Below are 21,586 nucleotides of genomic sequence, written 5' to 3' on the forward strand. Positions count from 1 at the left end.
GGTTCCCGTTCTCCTCCTAAATATCTCCCTTCTACTTTCGTGTTTTTTCTTCTTCTGAAGTCTAGATTCCACAAATGAGAGAAAATATGTGTCATATTTATCTTCCTGAGTCCATCTTTTTCTAGCACTAGGATGACCTCCAATTCCTCCCATTTTCCTGCATATAATGTAACTTTGTTCCTTCTGCCTGAATAAAGCTTCACTGTGGATATCTGCCATATTTTCTTTACCCACTCACCTATGGCTGGACACTAGGCTGATTCCAGATCAGGGCAGTCCATAAAGTACAATGGCAAAGATGGGTGCTCGGATATCTTTCTAGTGCGCTGACGTAGATCTGTTTGGTATGTAGGCCTCGGAATGGCATAGCTGGACCATTTGTGGGGTTTTTAGAGACTACACCAGTTCCCACAGTGGTTGCACGCATTTGCCTTCTCACTAGCAGTGTGCCAGGATTTCTCCACTCCCCCCACAGGGTCCCGTTTGTTGTGTTTTTCCTGAATGATAGCCAAACCTTCCTGAGATAAGACGGAATTTCAGCTTACTTTTACTTTTCATTTTCTTGGTAATTAAGAGTGTTAAACCTGTTGGGGTATTTTGTTTGTTTGGTTGGGTTTCTTGTTTCTTTTCTGTCTTGTATATTTATTCGCCATTTATACCTTTTCTTTTGAGAATTGTCAGATTGGAGACCAGATTATTTGTTTTTTTCTTTTTTTCTGGGAGAAGGCGTTTACTTTTTTGAGTTCCTTACACATTCTGGATGATTAGCACCCTTCCAGGAGATGAAGCCAGCAGAGCCGACCAGAAGGCTCGCTGTCAAGCCTGATGACCCAAGTTTGATGCCAGGGACCCACGTGGTGGAAGGAGAGAACCAACACCCAGAAGTAATCCTCTGAGGTACACACATCCCACATGAATAAGTGAATGAATTAATTAATTAATTAATTAATACACAAATATAATTCTTAAAGGAAGCATGATTGATAAAACCTGTCTCCCTTTCCTAGCTCTCCTCTTCACTGGGAAGTGAGGTGGGGGTTGGCATCTTATACCAGTGCCACTGAAGAGCTGGGGAGGGTGACGACTTCATTTGTGGTGGTGGTGTTATTTTGAGATAGATTCTTTCTGTGGAGCCCAGGCTAGCCTGAAAGTCCTGCTCTTCCTGCCTTAGCTTCCCGTATACAGGGATTACAGTCCTGAAGCACATCTTAAAACACATTCTGGTTGTTGTCAGGGCTCATTCAGTGTTGCCTTCTGTAATCTTGGAGCATTTACTCTTTACATTTGGATACAAAAGATTGCGCATTATCGGCTAAGATCAGCCAAAGGCCTTATCATATCTAAGTTTTATAATGAATCTAATAAATTTGACAACCCAGAGAAAATGTGTAGCCACTACTACTGAGTTGCCAAAGAAGGTAGGTAAACATTGACTAGAAGAACTCAAAGCCAATTTATAGTACAGCATTTGAAACACAGTCAAATTAATATTCTCAGGAAAATATGACAATATCTTCACACTTTAAAAAATAATCAGTATCATTGTACGAAACCACCAGAAGGCATCTGTCTATGCCTTAGTTACAAAAAGAAAAAAAAAGTTGCTGGGTGGCACACATCGTTCATCTCAGCACTCAGAAGGGAGAGGCAGGCATATCTCTATGAAATCAAAGCCAGTCTGTTCTACATAGGGAGTTTTAGGCCAACCAGGGGTGTAGAGAGAAAGATCTTGTCTCAAAATAAAAGTTATTAAAGGATTGGAGGGGGGTGTTAGTGGTAGAGCCCTTGCCTAGTGTGTGTGAAACCATGAGTGTGATCCCCAGCAACACTACACACACACACACACACACACACACCATTGAAAGTCTTCCTGAAATTGTTTGTTGTTCTTAGTGAAAAAGAAAACTGAAAAAAAAATCACTTTAAAAGTGAATGCTAAGAAATGGGGTGTTTTTCTAACAAACCTGTATGTTTATCTTTCTGGTCACAAGACCATGTACGCATCTTCCATACTTCCCCAGCCCCACTGAATGTTGAATGTGAAACTCGGTCCCAGAAAACAGGCTCTTAGTGGCAGCATTCCAGAATTGCCTTATCTGCATCAGCAACTCGCTGGACCAAGGGTGTTGCTCCGATTTCAGGGGCATGTTTTAGCTACATGAACGTTTTATAGTAGGTCACAACTGTCAATAAACCAAAGTGTCATCTTTGTCAGGTGATGTCAACACTAAAGAGAATAAGGGAATTAAGAATAGACAGATTAGGAACTTACAAGGATTTTTTTAATCATAGCTGAGCAAAATGAAACACTGGCTTTAAGGGTGTGTTAGCCCCTACTCTTATGATGTCAATGTGCAGACAGTGTCCATTTCGTCCCCAGTCAATAGTGTTTATACACCTTGGTAACCCCGCTTCTTCATTTTCTACTTTATTATCTTACTTGTCTTGTTAAATATTCTTGTCTGGCTGTAAAAGAAAAGGAACTTTTGGTATAAATATGCACATGGAAAAAAGCTAAATGTACAGGCCAGTTTATTTAGTAAACGACACGTTCAACCATATGGACACTTACTTTCAAAAAGAAATTATTCATTAGGTGATAAAACTTGACTTATAAACACAGGGTTTCCATGCCAATAATGAAGATCATATGATGCCTGCTGCTTTCTTAGAAGGTAAACGGAAATAAATAAATTTTGTTTCTTTGCCATGGTGATTTATTCCTATTAAACCTTCGTCCGCAGTCAAGGGTTGGTCACGGGGCTTCTAATCATATAAAAGTAAGCCGGAGCCTCCCAGCAAGAAATCCCTTTAATCTTCTGCCCTGTGGGGCCAGGGCCTGCTATCAAAGTGTTGAACAAATCTATGACCACGTGGAGGTAATTACACTGCAAACACCTCTTTCCTTAGAGCATTTGTTCCTGGGAATGTGCTGCTGGCAAAAGAGCTAGAAGCGAATTCGTCCTGTGCTGTGGGTCACAGACAAACTTTAGTGTTCTGGCCTCCAGTGTGACTCAAGGGTAAATCTCAAAAGAATGTTTGCTTGTTTGTTTGTTTAATTATTAGGTCTGTTATCATTATAACTATAGTTAGATATTAAATATTTCTGATATACCGTATCATATAACATAACTTATTCAGCATATGCGATGGTTAACATTGTCAACTTGTTTGGATTGAGACAGCCCACGGAAATTAGGAGAGGTTGACTCTGGGTATGGCTGTGAGGGTATTTCCTGGCAAGGAAAAGCCCACCCTTATTGTGGCCAGCTGGATGTGGTAAGCTGGGTTACCAGCTGAAAAAAAAAAGAGGGTGAAAGGGAGAACAATCTAATACAGGCCCCCCCCCCCACTCTCTCTCAGCTTTCTGGCTACCACAGGTGAGGAGTTGTCTCTGACAAACACTTCTGACATAACCCTCCACCTCGCTGCACCCCAGAAACACAGAGCATGCTAGCCTTGGGGTGCCACCCACCAAGGAAAGTCAAGCTTTCCTCCCAGGAAATTGCTTCTAGAAGGTATTTGTTAGCAATGAAAAGTTTATTGACATAGTGTTTATTATTTTGTATTTTTGCTATTGTTTATTATTACATTCCTTGTTTTCTCTCCTTCCACAAGAAATCTCTCAGTTGAAGGCAATGAATATTTAAGTTTAAAAAACACTGTCTGGAGACTGGAGAGATGGCCCAGCGGTTAGGAGCACTTGACTGCTCTTCCAGAGGTCCTGAGTTCAATTCCCAGCAACCACATAGTGGCTCACAACTATCTGTAATGGGGCAGATTCTAGTGTTCATAAAGACAGGACATTCATATACATAAAAGACACGAATAACTAAATCTTTTTTAAAACAGCAAAAAACCCTAATGTCATTATATTATCAAATATTTAATATACAAAATCTCAGTTTTAATAATTACTTTCAAACTAGACAGGTTTTGTTTGTTTGTTTTGGCTTTTTGAGACGGGGTTTCTCTGTGTAGCTTTGGAGCCTGTCCTGGAACTCAGTCTGCAGACCAGGCTGGCATCAAACTCACAGAGATCTGCCTGCCTCTGCCTCCCGAGTGGATATGACACAGTCTTACAGTAATACAGCCCTTACAGCCTCTAAATCAGTGGTTCTCAACCTGTGGGTCGCGACCCCTTCACAGGGATCTCCTAAGACTATTGGGAAACACAGATATTTATGTTATAGGTCCTAACAGTACCAAAGTTACATTTATGAGATAGCAATGAAAATAGTTTATGGTTGGAGGTTACCACATGAGAAACTGTGTCAAAGGGTCAAAGGGTTGACACATTAGGAAGGTTGAGAACCACTGCTTCAAATGAATGAGTGGCTGAGGTAGAGCACATAGGAGTAAAACCAGAAAATTAAACCCACTTAAACATCCCATCTAATTTTTTTCCCTAATTTAATTTTTTCACTAATCTCATCTAAATTTTTTCGCTAATCCCATCTATTATTTTTTTTCACTTCTAGCACTGGCTAGAGAATTCAGAAATCCGAATTATGAAAATAAGGTCTGTGAGAGGCTTATGAACTTCATAATATCTTTCTGTCTTGTAAGCCTTTTGCATTTCTTTTTTGCAGCTGGACTCTAGGTGGGGTTCAGGTTTCCAGTGGTTACGGTAGTTCACTCCAAACGCATGGAGCCGCATCTGACCCTTTAGTACCGAGTCACTCGCTACTTGTTGACGACAAAATCTTCTTACAATCTGCAAAAGTCAGAATAGTTTCTATGAACTATACTCCTCTGAGCATTCTACAGAATGTTTTGTCGCATCTTTTCAATCTTTCACGCTTTGACAGGTCTGATTTTTCTTCTTTAAGTAAAATAATGTCTTTGCCAAGTCAAAGCATTTATAGAAGGTACCTAAATTTACACTGTATTTCTATGTATTGTATAATGAATAAAGACATAAATTGGGGTGGTAGTATCGATTGCTTAGATATTATTTTAGGATACATACATTTAAATTTCATAATTATAACTAATATTAAACAGTAGGTAAGAGAAATGTATTGCAATTTTACATACACCAACTTTGTGCACAGTCGATTTAATTCACATAGTTCTATACCCTACAGGCAAAATACAGTATCATATTGATAATTAACAGTGACAAATCAAGGGAAAGATAACAGCAACCAAATTCCTCTTCTTCATGTACTTGGTTCTTCCTAAGTCCACCTATGCCCTTCATTTTCTTCCCTTGGTGGGTCACTGGCAGCCTAAGTGGGCTCATCTTGTAGGAGCCAGCCACGATAAGCTAAATAGAACCGGACCACCCAAAGGAAGTTCTTTACTTCCAACCAATATCACCTGCCAGTGTAGGACTCAGCCATCGCTAAGTTTAATAGAGGCTTGCGTCTCAGTAGTTTACCCTGAAGCAATACCTGGTTGCAGAAGAACCACAAGCTGAGATTACCCAAGCACCACCCAAGAACAGACCATCCAAAGGAAATGCCTAATGTTCCAAGATAGGATCACTACCAGCACACACTCACCAGGACACCCCTAAACAAATGTCAGCCACCAATCAGGAGTCCTGAACCTCAGAAACCCCTCACCCCCACCTTTACTACTATAAAAACCCAACTCTAACTGAGCTCAGGGCTCTCCATTTATTCCAATACGTTAGACATGCAGAGAGACCAAGTTTGCGAACTTGCATAAAATAAAGGCTCTTTGCTTTAACATACAGGACTCTGTCTCCTTGCTGGTTTTGGGGGGACTTCGTGGATGGGGGCATAATAATCTCGGAGAAATGAGGACATTAAAAGGCATTTATGCATATGGTGGAGTGGGTACCTTGACCTGCTGGACTTGAAATTACAAAGTGTGACGTTAGTATCCCACCATCATCCCCCTACCTATGTGTAAATCGTGTACACTCGTGGTACTTCTCATAATTCTATTTATCGGGGTGCTGATTTTTAAAATGTCCTATTTTCTAAATATGTTCCTCTCTCATCTCACCTCTCTCATCAAAGAGTCCTTCCTTCTATAAACTTCATTCTTAGCAGACAGCGTTAGAAGGAAATTATGAAATCAGTTACACTTATAACTAAATTGACCACAATAAAATTATCTTGTAAACCTTACAATTAGTTCATAGAATAAATATTCATCAGACATCTCAGTGACTATACGGGTAAGGGATTGTACATGCTTAAAACCTTGTCTCGACTTGAGAGGGAGCGCACAGTTCCGTAGGAATGAATGCGGTTATTACCTTTTCCAAGGAAATGAGCAGCGACAATTTTATCCCTAGACCGCATTATTAATTTCCACGTTATGTTTGCAATCGCCGAAGGGCCGCGATGGGCCTCAATGGCTGGTGATGAGCCAAAGGGTTTCGTTTTATGCTGCACGCCAGCTGGCGTACTTCAAGTCAACAAAAGGAGTAGACGCCTTCTGTCTTCTTACCGGCAGCCATCTCTATGGGCATGGCGGCCGTTCGTCGCCCAAACTTCGTTTTATTTGTCAAAAGTAAGCTCTGGAGTAAACACTTTGCAGAAAACATTTCTGTTTTAATCTCCTCCCAATTCACCCTTTTTAAGATGAATTCTCACCTGCACCACATTGTTTGCCTATCTTTCTGTTTGCAACCTATTTCGTGAGCTCCCTCCTGCCTGGATTGGTTATCTGCCCTGCTACCTGTCACCACAACCTGAATGTTACCTTATTTTCCTTTTATCCGTACAGATATTTAGGGAAGTTATGGGGGAAACTGTAGCTGGTTGTCATGATAGGCTTGAATGCTAGAAGTAAAAGTTCTATTTTCTTTCAGAACTGCTTACTGTAAGTAAAATTTTGATTTTTTTTGAAAAAAACTGAGGATCGACACAGCAATTAACAATTTGCTATTTTTTAAAAATATTAACTTGAGAAAATGAAAACCGAAATGCACTTTTATAAGTTTTGGCAACAAATTCAAAATCTGTCGCGTTATACAAAATCCACGCCCGAGGCAGTGTACCTTCGTCAGGCCCTCGTGCGGCGTGAAAACCTCAACGAAGTGTGGATTCCTGGTCTGGGAAACCCTGGCGTGACGTGAGGTGCGGGTGTTCGCGGGGTGCGCTCTGCGGCTGCGCACGAGCCTACGGAGCCTCAGGAGTGGGGTGCCCGGATGAAGACCGAAGAGACGCGCCGTTGCCATGGCAGCCGGGTGCTGGTTGCATCAGGAGCCAGCCCGGAGGTGTCACCCTTGCCTCACCAGAGCTTAGAAAAGGAGAGGTAAGCTCCCGCGGCTGTCTCTGTGCCCCCCGCCGCTGCATCTTCTACAGGCAGGAGGGCACTTGGCGGGAGAGGAGGGAAGGAGGACACAGATTCTGGTGGGAGGACTAGGAAGAGGATAAACGTCTGGGTTAGCGGGGAGGTGAGGTAGGTGAAGCTCTCGAGATGAGCTGTCTTTCCAGGATAAGCCCCAGGATCTCCCCAGCCTGGCACAGCATCACTGCAGCCATGCGCAAGGGGAACCCCTCAGAGAGTGGCTTAGACGCCAGCTCTGCATTTTTGTCACATTATACCCCCTTCTCAAAGTTCTTAAATGTGAAAGGTGACTTGCATGGAAAAAAATATATATTACTCCTGAATGTTAGCTTCTACACACGGAATGCTATCCATTTAGTTGGTGCCAATTTAGGATGCTCAATACGAATTCAAATCATTGCCTAATTTTATTAAATATTAGTGTCAGAACTTGTAACAGACATACTACCGCAGTCTTAATCAGACTGCATCAGGTAGGATGAACCTGATGGTTTCATAATATTGTGAGGTTTTGCTTAACTACTTTTAAAAATAATTTTTGCTAAATGCTTATTTTATGTGAAAAAGCTTTCTCGTTACTATTTTCTGGGTTCTTGGTGATTCAACAAGGATTGCTTAAAAGGTTATATAGGACAAGACTGAGCCCGAAGTATCAGATTAATGCCTTTTTCAATATTTTTAATCTGGGAATAAAGTTGTCAGCATAATGTGAATATATATATATGCACACTGAGGTCGTTAGACACCTACCCACTCATGAATTTTCACAGACTTAAGAGCAAAGAATTCATTTCTACTGCAGTTCACTACTGAGGGTGGATCTGGCCTGAACCACTTTTGTAGATTTTTATTGATGATAAACTTTAAATATGCGAAATTCACAGTAATAAAGTAGGAAATGCTAAGTCATACAATGATATGGAAGGTATCATTGTATTCCAGTATGTACCGTGTGTGTCCTATGGACCGTGTCCTGGTGATGGTGATTAAAGAATCGGAGGTTTGAATCGTGACTCATTTGAAAGGCGTAAGGGACTTAGCAACAAGACCTCCTGCTTATGTTGTTTGTTGACACAAGAGCCGGTGGCCATGTTTCTTTTGGAGTTAGAGAAATTCAACTACACTTCAGATTTGATACAACTTCATCTAATTCTCATTCACGTTCCCTATGACTTTTTCTTTTAACTTACATTTACTTGTATGACTTTAATAGCTCCTAGTATGTCTGATAGATTTTTATTTGTTATATTGATCCTGGTTTTGAATTTAGCATTTTAGATTTCATATAGGTAATATTTTTTCTAAGTCATGATGCATAAAAGTCTTTGTTTAATAGCTCAGAGGTAGATTGTTAAGTAATTTAACCTGTCTTGACGGTGGATGTCGGCTCATCCAAGTCACCTCAAAATGTTATTGCCCTCAACTTCCCACTGAGAAGTTATTGAAGCCTTATCTTTGAGTTTGTCAAGACAGCCTGTTTTATATTTTTAGCTTAAAGGAATGTGAAAATTAAATATATGGAAAGAGTACAACTAATATTTTAGAAATGATTATTATCCAGTTAGCTGACTCCTTCTTTATCCAAATAGCTAAGAACTAAACCTCAACACAAAGCCCAAACTGCATCATTCGCTGCAGCAGTTTTGCTGATTGGCAGGGGACGGGGAAAATCCCTTCCTAAGCCTCCGTCTTCTTACCTACCGCAGAAATCTCATAGATTGGGGGTGGGAGAACGGGAGGGGGTGACAGCATTGTTAGAAATGTCTGCCATGGAAATGCGTTGCCATTGAGGGGTGTGTACAAACACAGTTACCCGAACACTTCCTGTTACACGTTTCTATGTGGTAGTTAGCTCACCTGCGACACTGATCTCTGTCCCCACGCCACCTCTCAACTGGCTAAACACGCACCTTTATCTTTTAAATCGTACAGCATCGTTCATTGACAAGTGGAGAAATGGATGAAAGTAAATCGATAGATTCAAAAGAAAGTGGGGAATATGAGGACGACTTTGAGAAGGACCTGGAGTGGCTGATCAATGATAAAGAGAAAAGTAATGGCGGCATAATAGAGGTATGTGTAAACCGCCAATAGTGCTCGTGACAGTCACATTTGGCGAGTGCTTCGCCACCTGGAAGGTTTTCCATTCATGGTATCGCAGTTAAACTTCGCGGTGTTTTCTTGATGTGTATTGACTAAATGCCATTATCCCCCGCCTCGGAGATAAGAAGTGGAGACATCAGAGGATTTAAATTCTGTGCCTTAAAGCTTGGGTGAATGAGAATTAAAACGCATTTAACAAAGCTCAAGTGCTAATGAAATTTTAATCTAAATAATTAACATGATTTCATACATCAAAGGTGAAAGCCTGAAAAAATCATGTGTTTATACTTTTAATATAAATAAATCCTTTAAAAGTATAATCTTCCAGTTAATAACTGAAACTCTAAGACAGAATTAGTGCTTGGGAGTAATGAAGATAGAGGAAAAAATAAAGGATTGATCTGAGACAGACAAACACATACACACACACACGCTTGTAGAAGTATATTACCCAGGATGCTGTGCTATTGCTCCGATATATGGAAGGGAAAGTCAGGAAACGTGAACCTTCCCCAGCTGTTCCTGGTGCTAGTGTGCTCTTGCGTGCGCACGTGCACACACACTCAGCACATATATTTATATATAGTTAGTGTCAATAAATGAAGATGTAACAAAGAATATGACTGGATATCAAATGAGGTGACTTTAGAAGGACAACAATAAGAATAGTTATTCAGATTTGAGGGAATTAACGGGGAGAGTCTGAGGAAATGAAGGCAGTGGGTTTTATAGATTTAACGCCATCTTGATTAGTTAAGTGGTAAAGTCGTAAATGAAGCAGAATATTTGGGGAAAAGGCAAAAGTGAAGCTTCTCTGAGGCGAGTTTCATGCATCATATTAGAAGTGTCCAGAAGGAGTGGAGGCAGAGCTCTCCTGAGAGGCGAGGTGGAAGCAATGTCTTGCAGCTAGAGCAGCTCCAGATGTGGCACATAGGGTTGACGAGTTAGAGCGTGATAACGAGGACTCATTGTTTTCCCAGTATTTCTCTGAGGTGCTCAAAAGTATGGCTTATAATATTATGAGTAAAGTGTAAGCCAGAAGCACTTAAATTCCCCTGTGTATAAACTGCATGAACAGAAAAAAAATCCATTTCAATTGTCCCCCAAATAAATGACCAGAATCTCAATTGTACTGGTAAGTAGAGTCTCGTGTCTCTTTTAAAGATGGATTGCAAGAAGGAAGACGATCTTGACCAGGAATTAAAAGAGGATGGACCAGAAACAGAACACAGCCAACAGCTCTCTGATCCAGATAAACCCCTAAAGGACGAGGCCTCCCTCCGAAGAAATGACTTCATTTCCGTCCCAAGCATTCAGCCGTTGGATCCCATATCAGACTCAGACAGTGAGAACTCCTTCCAGGACTTCAAACAGGAAAATCAGAGAGAGCTGGAGGAAGAAGAGGACGAGGAAGTAAGGAGATATATTATGGAGAAAATTATAGAGGCGAACAAGATCCTACAGAATCAAGAGCCTGTGAATGATAAAAGGCAGCGAAAACTGAAGTTCAAGGACAAGTTAGTTGATTTAGAAGTCCCACCGTTAGAAGACAGCGACACTTGCAAAACTTTCTCAGACAACGAAAACAATATGTCTGGAAAACTGTCTCAGCTATGCATTTCTGGTGAACTAGGACAAGAGAAAGTGCTTCCTGACAGCAGCTGTGAAGACAACGACAGGAAGATACTGGTAGAGAGAGACGGGAAGTTTGAACTTATGAATTTACAAGACATCGAGAGTCAGGGCTTTCTGCCTCCCATTAATAGTGCTAACAGTACAGACAATGAAACCCCCCAGTTGCCGCTCAGGTCTCCCACCCCATCTGCTGGTGGAGTCAAGAAAGAAGAGCCTGCGGCAAAGGTTCACACTGTGGCTGTCTCCCCAACAGAGGAGCCACTGGCTCAAGTCCCTCAGCCACCACCCAACCCCAAAATTCGTCCAAGCTCTGCTGCCAACCCAGATCTAAATAAAAGAAGCAGGAGATCTAATCACAGGATACAGTCTGCCAATGTCTCTCCAGTGACCTCAACGTATTGTCTGTCGCCACGGCAGAAAGAACTCCAAAAGCAGCTAGAACGGAAGAGAGAAAAGCTAAAGAGGGAGGTAAGGAGGAAGGCCAGTGTGCATTTGTGTTGAAGTGGGAGAGTATTTTTTATATTTTATCAGTGACACACAGCAGGGATTTACTTATTTACTTTACTGTTGTTAAATTGCTGGCGTAAGTGTTGAAAGTGAGTGTGTGTGTGTGTGTGTGTGTAACATTTTCACTACCTTGACCCTTTCTCGTAAACAACACAAAAGATGGTAGAACAGCAGGGCGGTGGTGGCGCACGCCTTTAATCCCAGCACTCGGGAGGCAGAGGCAGCCGGATCTCTGGGAGTTCGAGACCAGTCTGGTCAACAAGAGCTAGTTCGAAGACAGGCACCAAAAACTACAGAGAAACCCTGTCTCGAAAATCCAAGAAAAAAAAAAAAAAAGATGGTAGAACATCTACATTAGAGCCAGACAAGATTGCAGATGGCACTGTCATTTTAAGGGTGACCCTTGAAGGCAGGTTATAGGAGATAGGTGAGAATCAAATCTTACATGTCGAAAGGAAGGCAACAGGCTAACTTGCACTGTCGTTATTTTATCTGTGTGCACGTCCTATATCTTCTGTGTCTCCAATTCCTTGATTTCGGGGATTTTAGTTTTAGATTGAGAGTGGAGCTTGGCTGAGGACGGAGCTCGGTGGTGGAGCAGTGTCTAGCATGCCCCACTCCTGGGGAAGGGAGAGTAGAGCCCGATATCCCTAATGAAATGCTTCCCAATGCCACCTGAAATCTCACGTGACGAGAATAGCAGGGAGGAAGTCCAATGCCACAGCCACACTGACACTGTACAATCACAGAGATTCCGGCTCATATCTAACTTGTAGCTTGGTGCTGTTCCCACTACACTCTGTTCTTATCCTCTCCGTGACTACCTTACAGATCTACAGAATGGATGTAAGTAGCTTCCTTCAGGTTTTGATAGCTTCTTTTTATGACAGTTAGATGAGTAATTCAGATACAATTTCATTTTTCCTTAATAGTTAACCAAGTCTCTAAGTGAGCTTCTGATAGCAGCAAAAATACTAGCTTAGGAACATCAGTGACCTGAAAAACATTTTAATAAAAAATTTCAAACACCTATAAAACAACATAACTCTTGTATCCTTATCAGAAGACTCAAATTTTGGCGTATTTTCTCTGTTTCCTGTTTTTTAAAAGCTCAGTTATTGCTTTAATTTTAGTATTTTGCTGCTCTGAGGATAGAACCAAGGTTGCTAGGAGCATTCCGTCAACTAGCTACATTCCCAACACTGGTTCAAGTGCTTTTAAAACAAGGCATCTGCCACATTCTTTGTTGTCTGCATGTGTTTCCCACACATTTCTGAGTGAGTAAAGTATTTTATTTCACAGCTGCATCACAATTAACAATGGAAAACGCTCAGGCAATTGACAGCGCTTCTAAAATGTGCTGTTGTTTGCTTTTAAGTAATTTAGTTAATTGGTACCAAAAGTAACCCAAGAGTTGACAAACGATACATAGCATTCTCAGTGGCCTGTAAGGAACACCGTGTAACTGTACTCTTGCCTGGCTTAACTGCCTTACAGAACTTCTTACAGGAATTAGAGGCCACCCTATGTGTAAAAGAGAGGAATTTTCATTTGGAAAGTTTTGAGGCAGGGAATCCTAATTTCCGAACTCAAATGGCTCTATTCGACTCCCATACGGCTTCATGAACTTTCCACTAACGCCTTTTCATGATCCCCCTTCCAGGAAGAACAACGCAAAATAGAGGAAGAGAATGAGAAGAAGAAAGAGAACGAGATGGTGTTCAAAGCCTGGCTACAGAAGAAAAGAGAGCAGGTCATCGAGATGCGGAGAGTCCAGCGGGCAAAGCAGATCGAAGACATGAACAGCCGGGTGAGAGACGTCCCCTGTGAGACCCAGCATCAGATATGGAAGGGAGGCAGGAGGAGGAACCGGGGCCCAAGCCTAGCCCTGCAGAAGGTGCCTTATGCACGGACAGCTCTGTCGTTTCCTCAAAGCCTGGCAAAAGTCAGATGATTCTAACTGTTCCAACTTGCCTAGCCCAGAAAATAGAAATTATTAATTCACATTTCAAGGCGTTTTAATCATAGCATTCAAAGTGGATGGATATACACACATTTCTGCTTACAAACCTACAGACTGGTGTCGCTTGAGAGTTGTCAGAAATCAAATTTAAAAATGCCAATTTTTTAATTTGTTTTACTTATGTGTCTGAGTGTTTTCCCTACATGTATGTTTGTGCACCGTGTGTGTACCTGGTACCTGAGGGCATCAGAAGAGGACATTGTATGCTCTGGAACTGGAGTTACAGAGAACTGTGCACTGCCATGGGGGCTGAACCCAGGTCCTCTGGGAAAGCAGCCAAGTCTCTTAACCAGTGAGTCATCTCTCCAGCTCCACAAAATTAATTAAAAAAAAAACCTGAAATACAGGGGCTGCAAGACTGGCTCAGCTTTTGAGAGCCCTGCCTACTCTTTCAGAGCACCCAAGTTCATTCCCGCCACCCACAGGGGGTGGTTCCCAGCCACTTGTAACTCCTGCTCCAGGGGATCAGATGCCAGGCCTTGGGCACCCACAGATACACATGCATACACATGAATGAATAAGAATGAAATCATACCATATATTATTTTTAATATTTACCTATCTTGTTTTTAAAAGTTCATTATGTGGTTGCTTTCACTTCATCGTGGACATCTTTCTAGGCCTTTATTTTAACTATCTAACTTCTATTCTTAACTAACTTGTTCCTCATGCAGGATTAGATAGGTCTCAGTGTTTTCAATATTCTGTATCTCTGTGCTTCAGTAAAGCTGCACATTATATGAGGAACATTAAGAAGACTGCAAGGAAGTTTCTTCAGGGTGAAATTTAAAACTTTTGAATGTTCAGAGTGTTAATTTTTGCAACATGAAATCAGCCACCCAAGTTTAAAACAATTTCTAGTTCCTGCGCTAGTGAGTGATATATTTTCCACAGTTTATTTACCACAGTTTAGCTAACACCATGTGTGATTTATCTTCCTAGTTTGTCTTGATGTTAACTTAGTTTGTCTTGATGTTAATACTATCGATTCTAGTGTGTGTGTGTACAGGTTTGTGTTTGTGATATAGTAAAAAGGACATGAATACTGGTTTCATCCTTAGTTCTTGCCCAGAGCTGCTAAAATCCTGTGTTGCTCCTGGAAGAGCAGGGATGCTAAGTGGGTCTTTTTTTTTCTAGTATTTGATTTTGTTGTAGTGTTTGGTTTTTGATTTTGATTGCTTGCAGGGAGCACCTCATCCCTGAGGGGTTTCTGAGCCATGCCTGTCTGGTTCTAAAGGAACAGCTCTGGATGAGAGCTGATGTCTAGAAACACTACGTCATGATCAGGGCTTGGAACTTCCTGTTTCTCCTCAAGGATAGGAAGTGGGGAGGAAGAGGCTAACCTGGGCTAATCCATACATCTTCTATGAAGCCTTCAACAGATTCCTGGCCCCCGGGGGTTTGAAGAGCTCTTGGGTTTGTTAAATTGGGTGCTGCTGTTCCGTGGAGCAGATCTAGGAACTTCAAGCCCCTTCCCATTTGCCTTTTTCAGGGAACTCCGTTCTTCTTCCTTCTTTATTCTTATGCATGTGTAAGAGAGGGTATCCGCAGGAATATATGTGTACTACATGTGTGCCTAGTACCTAGGAAGGCCATGAGAGGTCAACAAATTTTCTGGAACTGGCATTATGGGTGGTTGAGTTACCACACTGGTCCAGTTAACTGAACCTGGGTCTTCTGTAAGGGCAGCACTATCTCTGAGCTATTAGCCCCTCTCCTCTTCTTACATTCTTTCGGTTGTGGTTTGGTTTTATTCTGTTTCTTTTTAAACAGCCTTGCCATTTAGCCCAGGCTAACTTCTATGCAATAAGAGCGCCAAGTGTATCTTTTAACTTGTGAAGAACTTGGTTTCTTTCTGCCTCATCTCACCAGTGTTAGTGCTCCACCCAGCCACATTCCTTTGTAAAGGTTTGTGTATGCTCAGGTGTGTTGTGCTTGTCACATTGCAGAAGTCAGAATACAGCTTTTGCGAGCCAGTTCTTTTTTTCCACCTTGTGGGTGCCTGGCATAGTTGGACTTGGCAACAGACTCCTTTACCCACTGAGACATCTGGCTGCTCCGATATCCTTTAGTAACACAGTGAACCCTAAAGGGTAAGTTCTTCCCTGATTTCTGGGAATTTCTCTAGTAAACTCACTGAGCTGAAAGAAAAGGTCATGTACACTTATATAGCTGGTCAGTCGGAATTAAGGATCGAAATCAGTTTTATTTTTCTCATTGAGTTTTATATTAAGGGTTTTGATTCTTTACCCATTATATCTGCTATAAATATTTTTCTAGTCTAGTAATCATATTTTATTACATACTGTTTATTACATTTGTAGGTTTCAGCTCTTAAGATTCAAGGGATGTGCAATATCTCTGTAGTCTATTTATTGGGGAATCGAGACATTGAATTTGAGAGTTATCAATGAGCAGTGTTTGTTGATTTCAGTTATTTTGTGGTGGTAGTGTAGGTTTTTATCTCCTTTTTATTTGCTGGTCTAGGATCATTTATTCCCAGTTTGCTTGCGTGTAGTTAACCTCTTTAGGTTGGAGTTTTCTTTCTAGCAACTTCTGTAGGGTTGGATTTATAAATAGATACTGCTTAAATTTGATTTTCATTATGGAATGTCTTTTGTTTTGTTTTTCAAGACAGGGTTTCTCTGTGTAGCTTTGGAGTCTGTCCTGGCACTACCTCTGTAGACCAGGCTGGTCTTAAACTCACAGAGATCTGCCTGCCTCTGACTCCCGACTGCTGGGATTAAAGGCGTGTGCCACCACCACCTGGCTGGAATGTCTTTTATATCTATTATGATTGACAGTTTTGCTGGATATAGTAGTCTGATTTTAGAGTCTTTGGCACATCTGTCCAGGACCTTCTGGCTGTTAGGGTCTGCATTGAGACAGCTATAATTTTAATATGTTTGCCTTTATATGTTACTTTTTTCTTTACAGCTTTTAATATTTATTTATTTTTGTTCTGTACATTTAGTGATTATTATATGCCAAGGGGACTTTTTCTGGTCCAGTCTATTTAGTGTTCTGTATGCTTCTTATACTTTGATAGGCCCTTCTTTCCTTAGGTTAGGGATTTTTTTATTTTATGATTTGTTAGAAATGTTTTCTGTGCCTTTGACCTAGGTTTCTTCTCCCTTCTCTATCCGGATTATTCATAGAATTAGTCTTTACATAGTGTCACAGATTTCCAGGACGGTTTATGCCTCCAGTTTCTTAGATTTAATATTTTTTTGACTGAGGTATCCATTTCTTTTATCTTGTCTTCAATGCCTGAGACTGTCTCTTTCATCTTTTGTATTCTGTTGGTGGTGTTTGCCCCTGAGGTCCATTAAATTTTTAATTTCAGTTTTTTCTAAGTTTGGGTTTTCTTTATTGACTCTATTTCCACTTGCAAGTCTTGAACTGTTTTCTTCATTTCACTCTCCACTGTTTTTGTAGATTTAATAGATGTATTCGTGTCTTCTTTAAGGACCTCTAACATATCCATAAAGGCCATGTTGAAGTTCTTGTCTTGTGCTTCTTCCATATTGCATTTCTCAGGGCCTGCTGTAGTAGGGTGGCTAGGCTGTAGTGGAGACATATTGTCCTGGCTGTCGCCAATCATGTTTGTACACTTCTATCTAGGCGTCTGGGTTTGGGAAAATTGAAATTCTCGTTGCTGACATCTGGTCTTGTCTTGGTTGAATGGGTGTTCCATTCCTGGCTTCTGTTGCCCTCTCTGGTTCTGAGGAGAGCGTGGTGACCGTGGGTAGCCTGGTAGGAGATGTTTCTGAGGTTCTGCCATGTGTAGTCCCTGGGGGTTCAGGTAGGATGTGTTTCTAGGTATTGGGAGTTGACATTAGGAATGGAGATGGGCTGGGGTCGGGGGGCTGGGGGGCACAAAGGAGAGAGGAAAGCAGGATGTACCACCAAGACCTGCCTAGTCCCCTGGGAATGGGGGTAAAGAGGAAGGAGAGGCTACCAAAGTTGGTCTGCTACAGAGCTGGAGATAAGACTGGGGGATTGGATCTGGAGGAGAGGAGGGAGACTGTAGGTCTGAGGATAACCCATCTGCATCCCTGGCCTGCATGACTGATGGGTTCCCAGGCAATACCTTGTGAATTGGTGACCCAGACAGAGGGATGGGGTGCTGATGGAGGCTGAAGAAGATCCTGTGTAATCCTCTAGAGATAAGACAGAAAGGAAGGGGAAGCCTCGGGTGGTGGTCTGCTACAGAGCTAGGGGTAAGACTGGGGTTGGATCTGGAGGAGAGGAGGGAGAGGTGAAGATGTGCAGTCTGCTGAGCTGCTTCCCTCACTAGCATTGCTCCTCAAAGTTTATTTTCCTCAGGGCTGATGAGATAACTCAGTAGCTGGGAACACCAGCTGCTCTTTTAGAGACCCTAGGTTCAATTCTCTGCACCCACACATGCCTTATATTCACTTGTGACCTCAGCTCCATGGTGTCCGATGCCTCTGGTCTGTACAGGCACTGCACACACACACACACCCAAACACACACACAGACGTGTACATACACATATTTGCTTGTGACTTCAGCTCCACAGTGTCTGATACCTCTGGTCTCTACAGGCACTATACACACACGTACCCAAACACAGACGTGTACACATACACACAGTTTGAAACAATAAAAAGGGATTCCTAAAAATTGTTTTAATAAAAATTCCATAAAAGGCTAATTAGGGGTTTCAAAATTACTACAAATATTGATACTTTCAGTCTTTATATTGTTAGAGCAATTGTTGAAAAGACAGTAAAGGAGTGGATAGGAAGTTCCCTACAGGTGACCATAGCAGATGAAAAATCAAAGAAATGTGAAGTAAAGTTGCCAAGTATCCACTGTAGCGGTTTTTCTGCTTCCTTATTGGATGGCACGTGCTGTCTCGTGTACAGGAATAGAGTCCCAACCAAAGCAGGGATATTCTGCCTTCCGGAGCACATGGAGGACGGGGTTCTTAACATTTGAAAACCCCTAGAGGGTGGAGCGATGGCTCAGCACCTGAGAGTGCCTGTTCCTGTTGTAGAGCCTCAGAGTGGGGCTCCTCGCCCTCGGGTCAGGTGGCTCACAACTGCCCAGAACTCCTGCTCTAGGGAATCCAATGCTGTCTGTGTTTCACAGGCACCTGCACACATATGCATATACACACAGACACAAACATAAGTAAAAAATAAATATTAAGCCGGGCGGTGGTGGCGCACGCCTTTAATCCCAGCACTCGGGAGGCAGAGGCAGGCGGATCTTTGTGAGTTCGAGACCAGCCTGGCCTACAGAGCTAGTTCCAGGACAGGCTCCAAAGCCACAGAGAAACCCTGTCTCGAAAAACCAAAATAAATAAATAAATAAATAAATAAATAAATAAATATTAAAAAATTTTGGAATATAAAATAAAATGTTAAGTGACAAATACTATGAAAAATAGATAAGCGAAATCATGAGTGTGTGTGTGTGTGTGTGTGTGTGTGTACATTCAGCAATAATTAGTTCAGTTTTTCAAGGATTTATTTTCACTTTATGGGTATGGGAATTTTGCCTGCATGTATGTCTGTGTGCCACAAATGCTCAGTGCTGGTGAAGGCCAGAAGGGGCCAGTGGATACCCTGGAACCAGAGATAGAGATGGTTGTGAGCTATCATGTGGCTTCTGGGTCCTCTGGAAGAGCTTGGCAGTGCTCTTAACTGCTGAGCCATCTCTCCAGTCCCAATAATTAGTTTTGAAGATGTACCTAGCAGTTAAGTATCTTCTGACGGATGCTGTTAAAACTGAAGAATATAGAATTTAAGGAAAAGGTTAACACACTGTTGAATTACACATTAATAATCTGTGCTCCATGGAATGTTCTGGAACTACTCCAAAGCCTACAACTCATTCCATTCTTAATTAGATGATTGTATCTTTGGGGGAAAGTATTTCCTTAGGCAAAAAATTCACTCTGAAAACCAAGCCATTACTTTTCTCCGTTAGTTGATTTCTCAGTAAGACTATTTGTGCTGTGCTGAGGATGGATCTCAGGACACTGAGCATGCCACACAAAGGCTCCTAAGCTCCACTCCCCATTTGCCTCAATAGGATATGTGGTAGTTTGAATGTAATTAGCCCCCCATAATCACATAGGGAGTGACACTATTAAGAGGTGTGGTTTTGTTCAAGTGGGTATGGCCTTCTTGGAGGAAATGTGTCCCTGTGGGGGCGGACTTTGAAGTTTCCTATGCTCAGGATACTGCCCAGTGTGTCAGTCAACTTCCTGTTGCCTGTAAGATGTAGGACTCTCAGCTACCCCAGGTGTGCATGCTGCCATGTACCTGCCATGATGATACTGAACTGAACCTCGAAACTGTAAACCACCCCAACTAAGTGTTTTCTTCATAAGAGCTGCCGTGGCCATGATGTCGCTTTCCAGCTATGAAAACCCTAAGACAGGATGAGAGAAAAAGAGATGGGCCAAGGCTGCTTCCTTTCAGAGCACGATCAGGGATGGTAGAGGAAACAGTGCGTTTGAATTGGGTGCTAGGAATGCACCTTAAAATTGGTGTTCTGCAAACACTGAATTGAGAACCTGCCATCTTATAGAACTTCATTAGGGCTTTAAGAGGTAGTGCTAGTTCATCTAAATTAAACAAATCTTGTGTTTTTTTCCTACTCAGCAGGTGAACCGAGACCCACAAGCGGCCTTCCGATTATGGCTTAAGAAAAAGCATGAGGAGCAGATGAGAGAAAGGAAGACAGAGGAGCTCAGGAAGCAGGAGGAGTGTTTGTTCTTCCTGAGAGGAACAGAGGGCCGTGAGCGGGCCTTTAAACAGTAGGTCACCGCGCCTTCACAGTGTGGAAAAGCCAGCACGTCTCTCTTCTGTTATCTGTATCCTCTGTGGTCCTGAGCGTACAGACCCCACTTCAGAGCGTTAGCCTCTGGGAAGGCTGGAGAACGCAGTGAAGGCTGACTCCACTTGTACCAAGTTCCTCCCTCCCTTCTCCCTCCCCCTCTCTCCTCTCTCCATCCTTCCCCCTTCCTCCCTCCTTCATTTCTTCCTTCTCTTCCCGTCTATATCTTTCTAAACCTTTTATTAGAAAAGGAAAAGGAAATGTGCATTGAGGACTTCATCATCCAGAAATCTAACCATGATTATTAGCACTAGAATACCTGTCTTCTAAATATTTCTTTGCAAACGTATTCACAAGAAAATAGACACTGTTGTCGGGTGGTGGCATTTGATCCCAAGTATAAACTTCCTTCTTGAATGAGCCTGGGAAATAAGCTTGAAATATTTAGTTACTACTTTCACAGTTTTGTCTTTTGACCCCATTTCATTATTAAAAATGCTAATTGTGTATGTTTATAGATGAGAAGCTTACAATATGATCGTCACCAAATCTGACCATGCTTCTTTCTCCAGGTGGCTCAGAAGAAAACAGATAGAAAAACTAGCCGAGCAACAGGCTGTCAAAGAGAGAGCCAGGCAGCTCCGGCTGGAAGCGCGGCGCTCCAAGCAGCTACAGAGCAACCTGTACAACATGCCCGAAGCCAAGTCTTTCCGCTTTACTGACCACTACAACTGACGCTGTCTGGGAAAGCCTGTATTGGAAACTGCTGTCACCAGAGTTTTGGATGTCATTTCCCATGGAGCCTGTGTCTCGACAATACTCGAAATTACAGAGTGGGATTTGTCTTTTGGTAATGCTGATGGTGAATTTTTATTGTCTTCACACTAGCACAAAATAAACATCTCTCACAGCGTTGAACGTGTTGTGCTGCCTTGTAGTCTGTTCAGCAAACGGAACCACGACGGGACTCTGTGTTCTGCCTCTAAACTGTATTAACATGGCTACCCAGAAGGCCAGAAGAAAGGCATACATTTCATTCCTAGTTCCTGCAATCATTTAAAATATCGCAATAGAGGGACAGCAACATGGCTGTCGATAAAGTCACTTGTCACCTGAGTTCAATCCCTGGCCTCCACGTGGTGGAAAGAGAACTAGCTCCTGCCAGCTGTCCTCTGACTTTCAAATACACTGTGGAGCACACGTCCTACATCCCCACCACAA

The 21,586-nt window shown here is 42.1% G+C and overlaps 1 protein-coding gene across 2 annotated transcripts; it reads left to right on the forward strand.

Annotated features, from left to right (window-relative positions):
• Nucleotides 1-3,889: 3,889 nt before the first annotated feature.
• Nucleotides 3,890-21,283, forward strand: Ccdc181 (coiled-coil domain containing 181). Of its 2 annotated transcripts, none has more exons than XM_050158406.1 (6): nt 3,890-7,242; nt 9,211-9,351; nt 10,546-11,484; nt 13,187-13,333; nt 20,191-20,345; nt 20,938-21,283. In XM_050158406.1, the coding sequence occupies exons 2-6, from the start codon at nt 9,235-9,237 to the stop codon at nt 21,098-21,100; spliced, it is 1,521 nt and encodes a 506-aa protein (XP_050014363.1). In that variant the 5' UTR covers nt 3,890-7,242; nt 9,211-9,234; the 3' UTR covers nt 21,101-21,283. The 2 variants fall into 2 exon arrangements, with proteins under 2 accessions (XP_050014363.1, XP_050014364.1); XM_050158407.1 differs by lacking the exon at nt 3,890-7,242 and adding an exon at nt 7,273-7,389.
• The last annotated feature ends 303 nt before the right edge of the window (nt 21,284-21,586 follow it).

This window comes from Alexandromys fortis, unplaced genomic scaffold, assembly GCF_014885135.2.
Source record: "Alexandromys fortis isolate MF-2015 unplaced genomic scaffold, M_Fortis_MF-2015_v1.1 scaffold_97, whole genome shotgun sequence".
Lineage (NCBI taxonomy): Eukaryota > Metazoa > Chordata > Mammalia > Rodentia > Cricetidae > Alexandromys > Alexandromys fortis.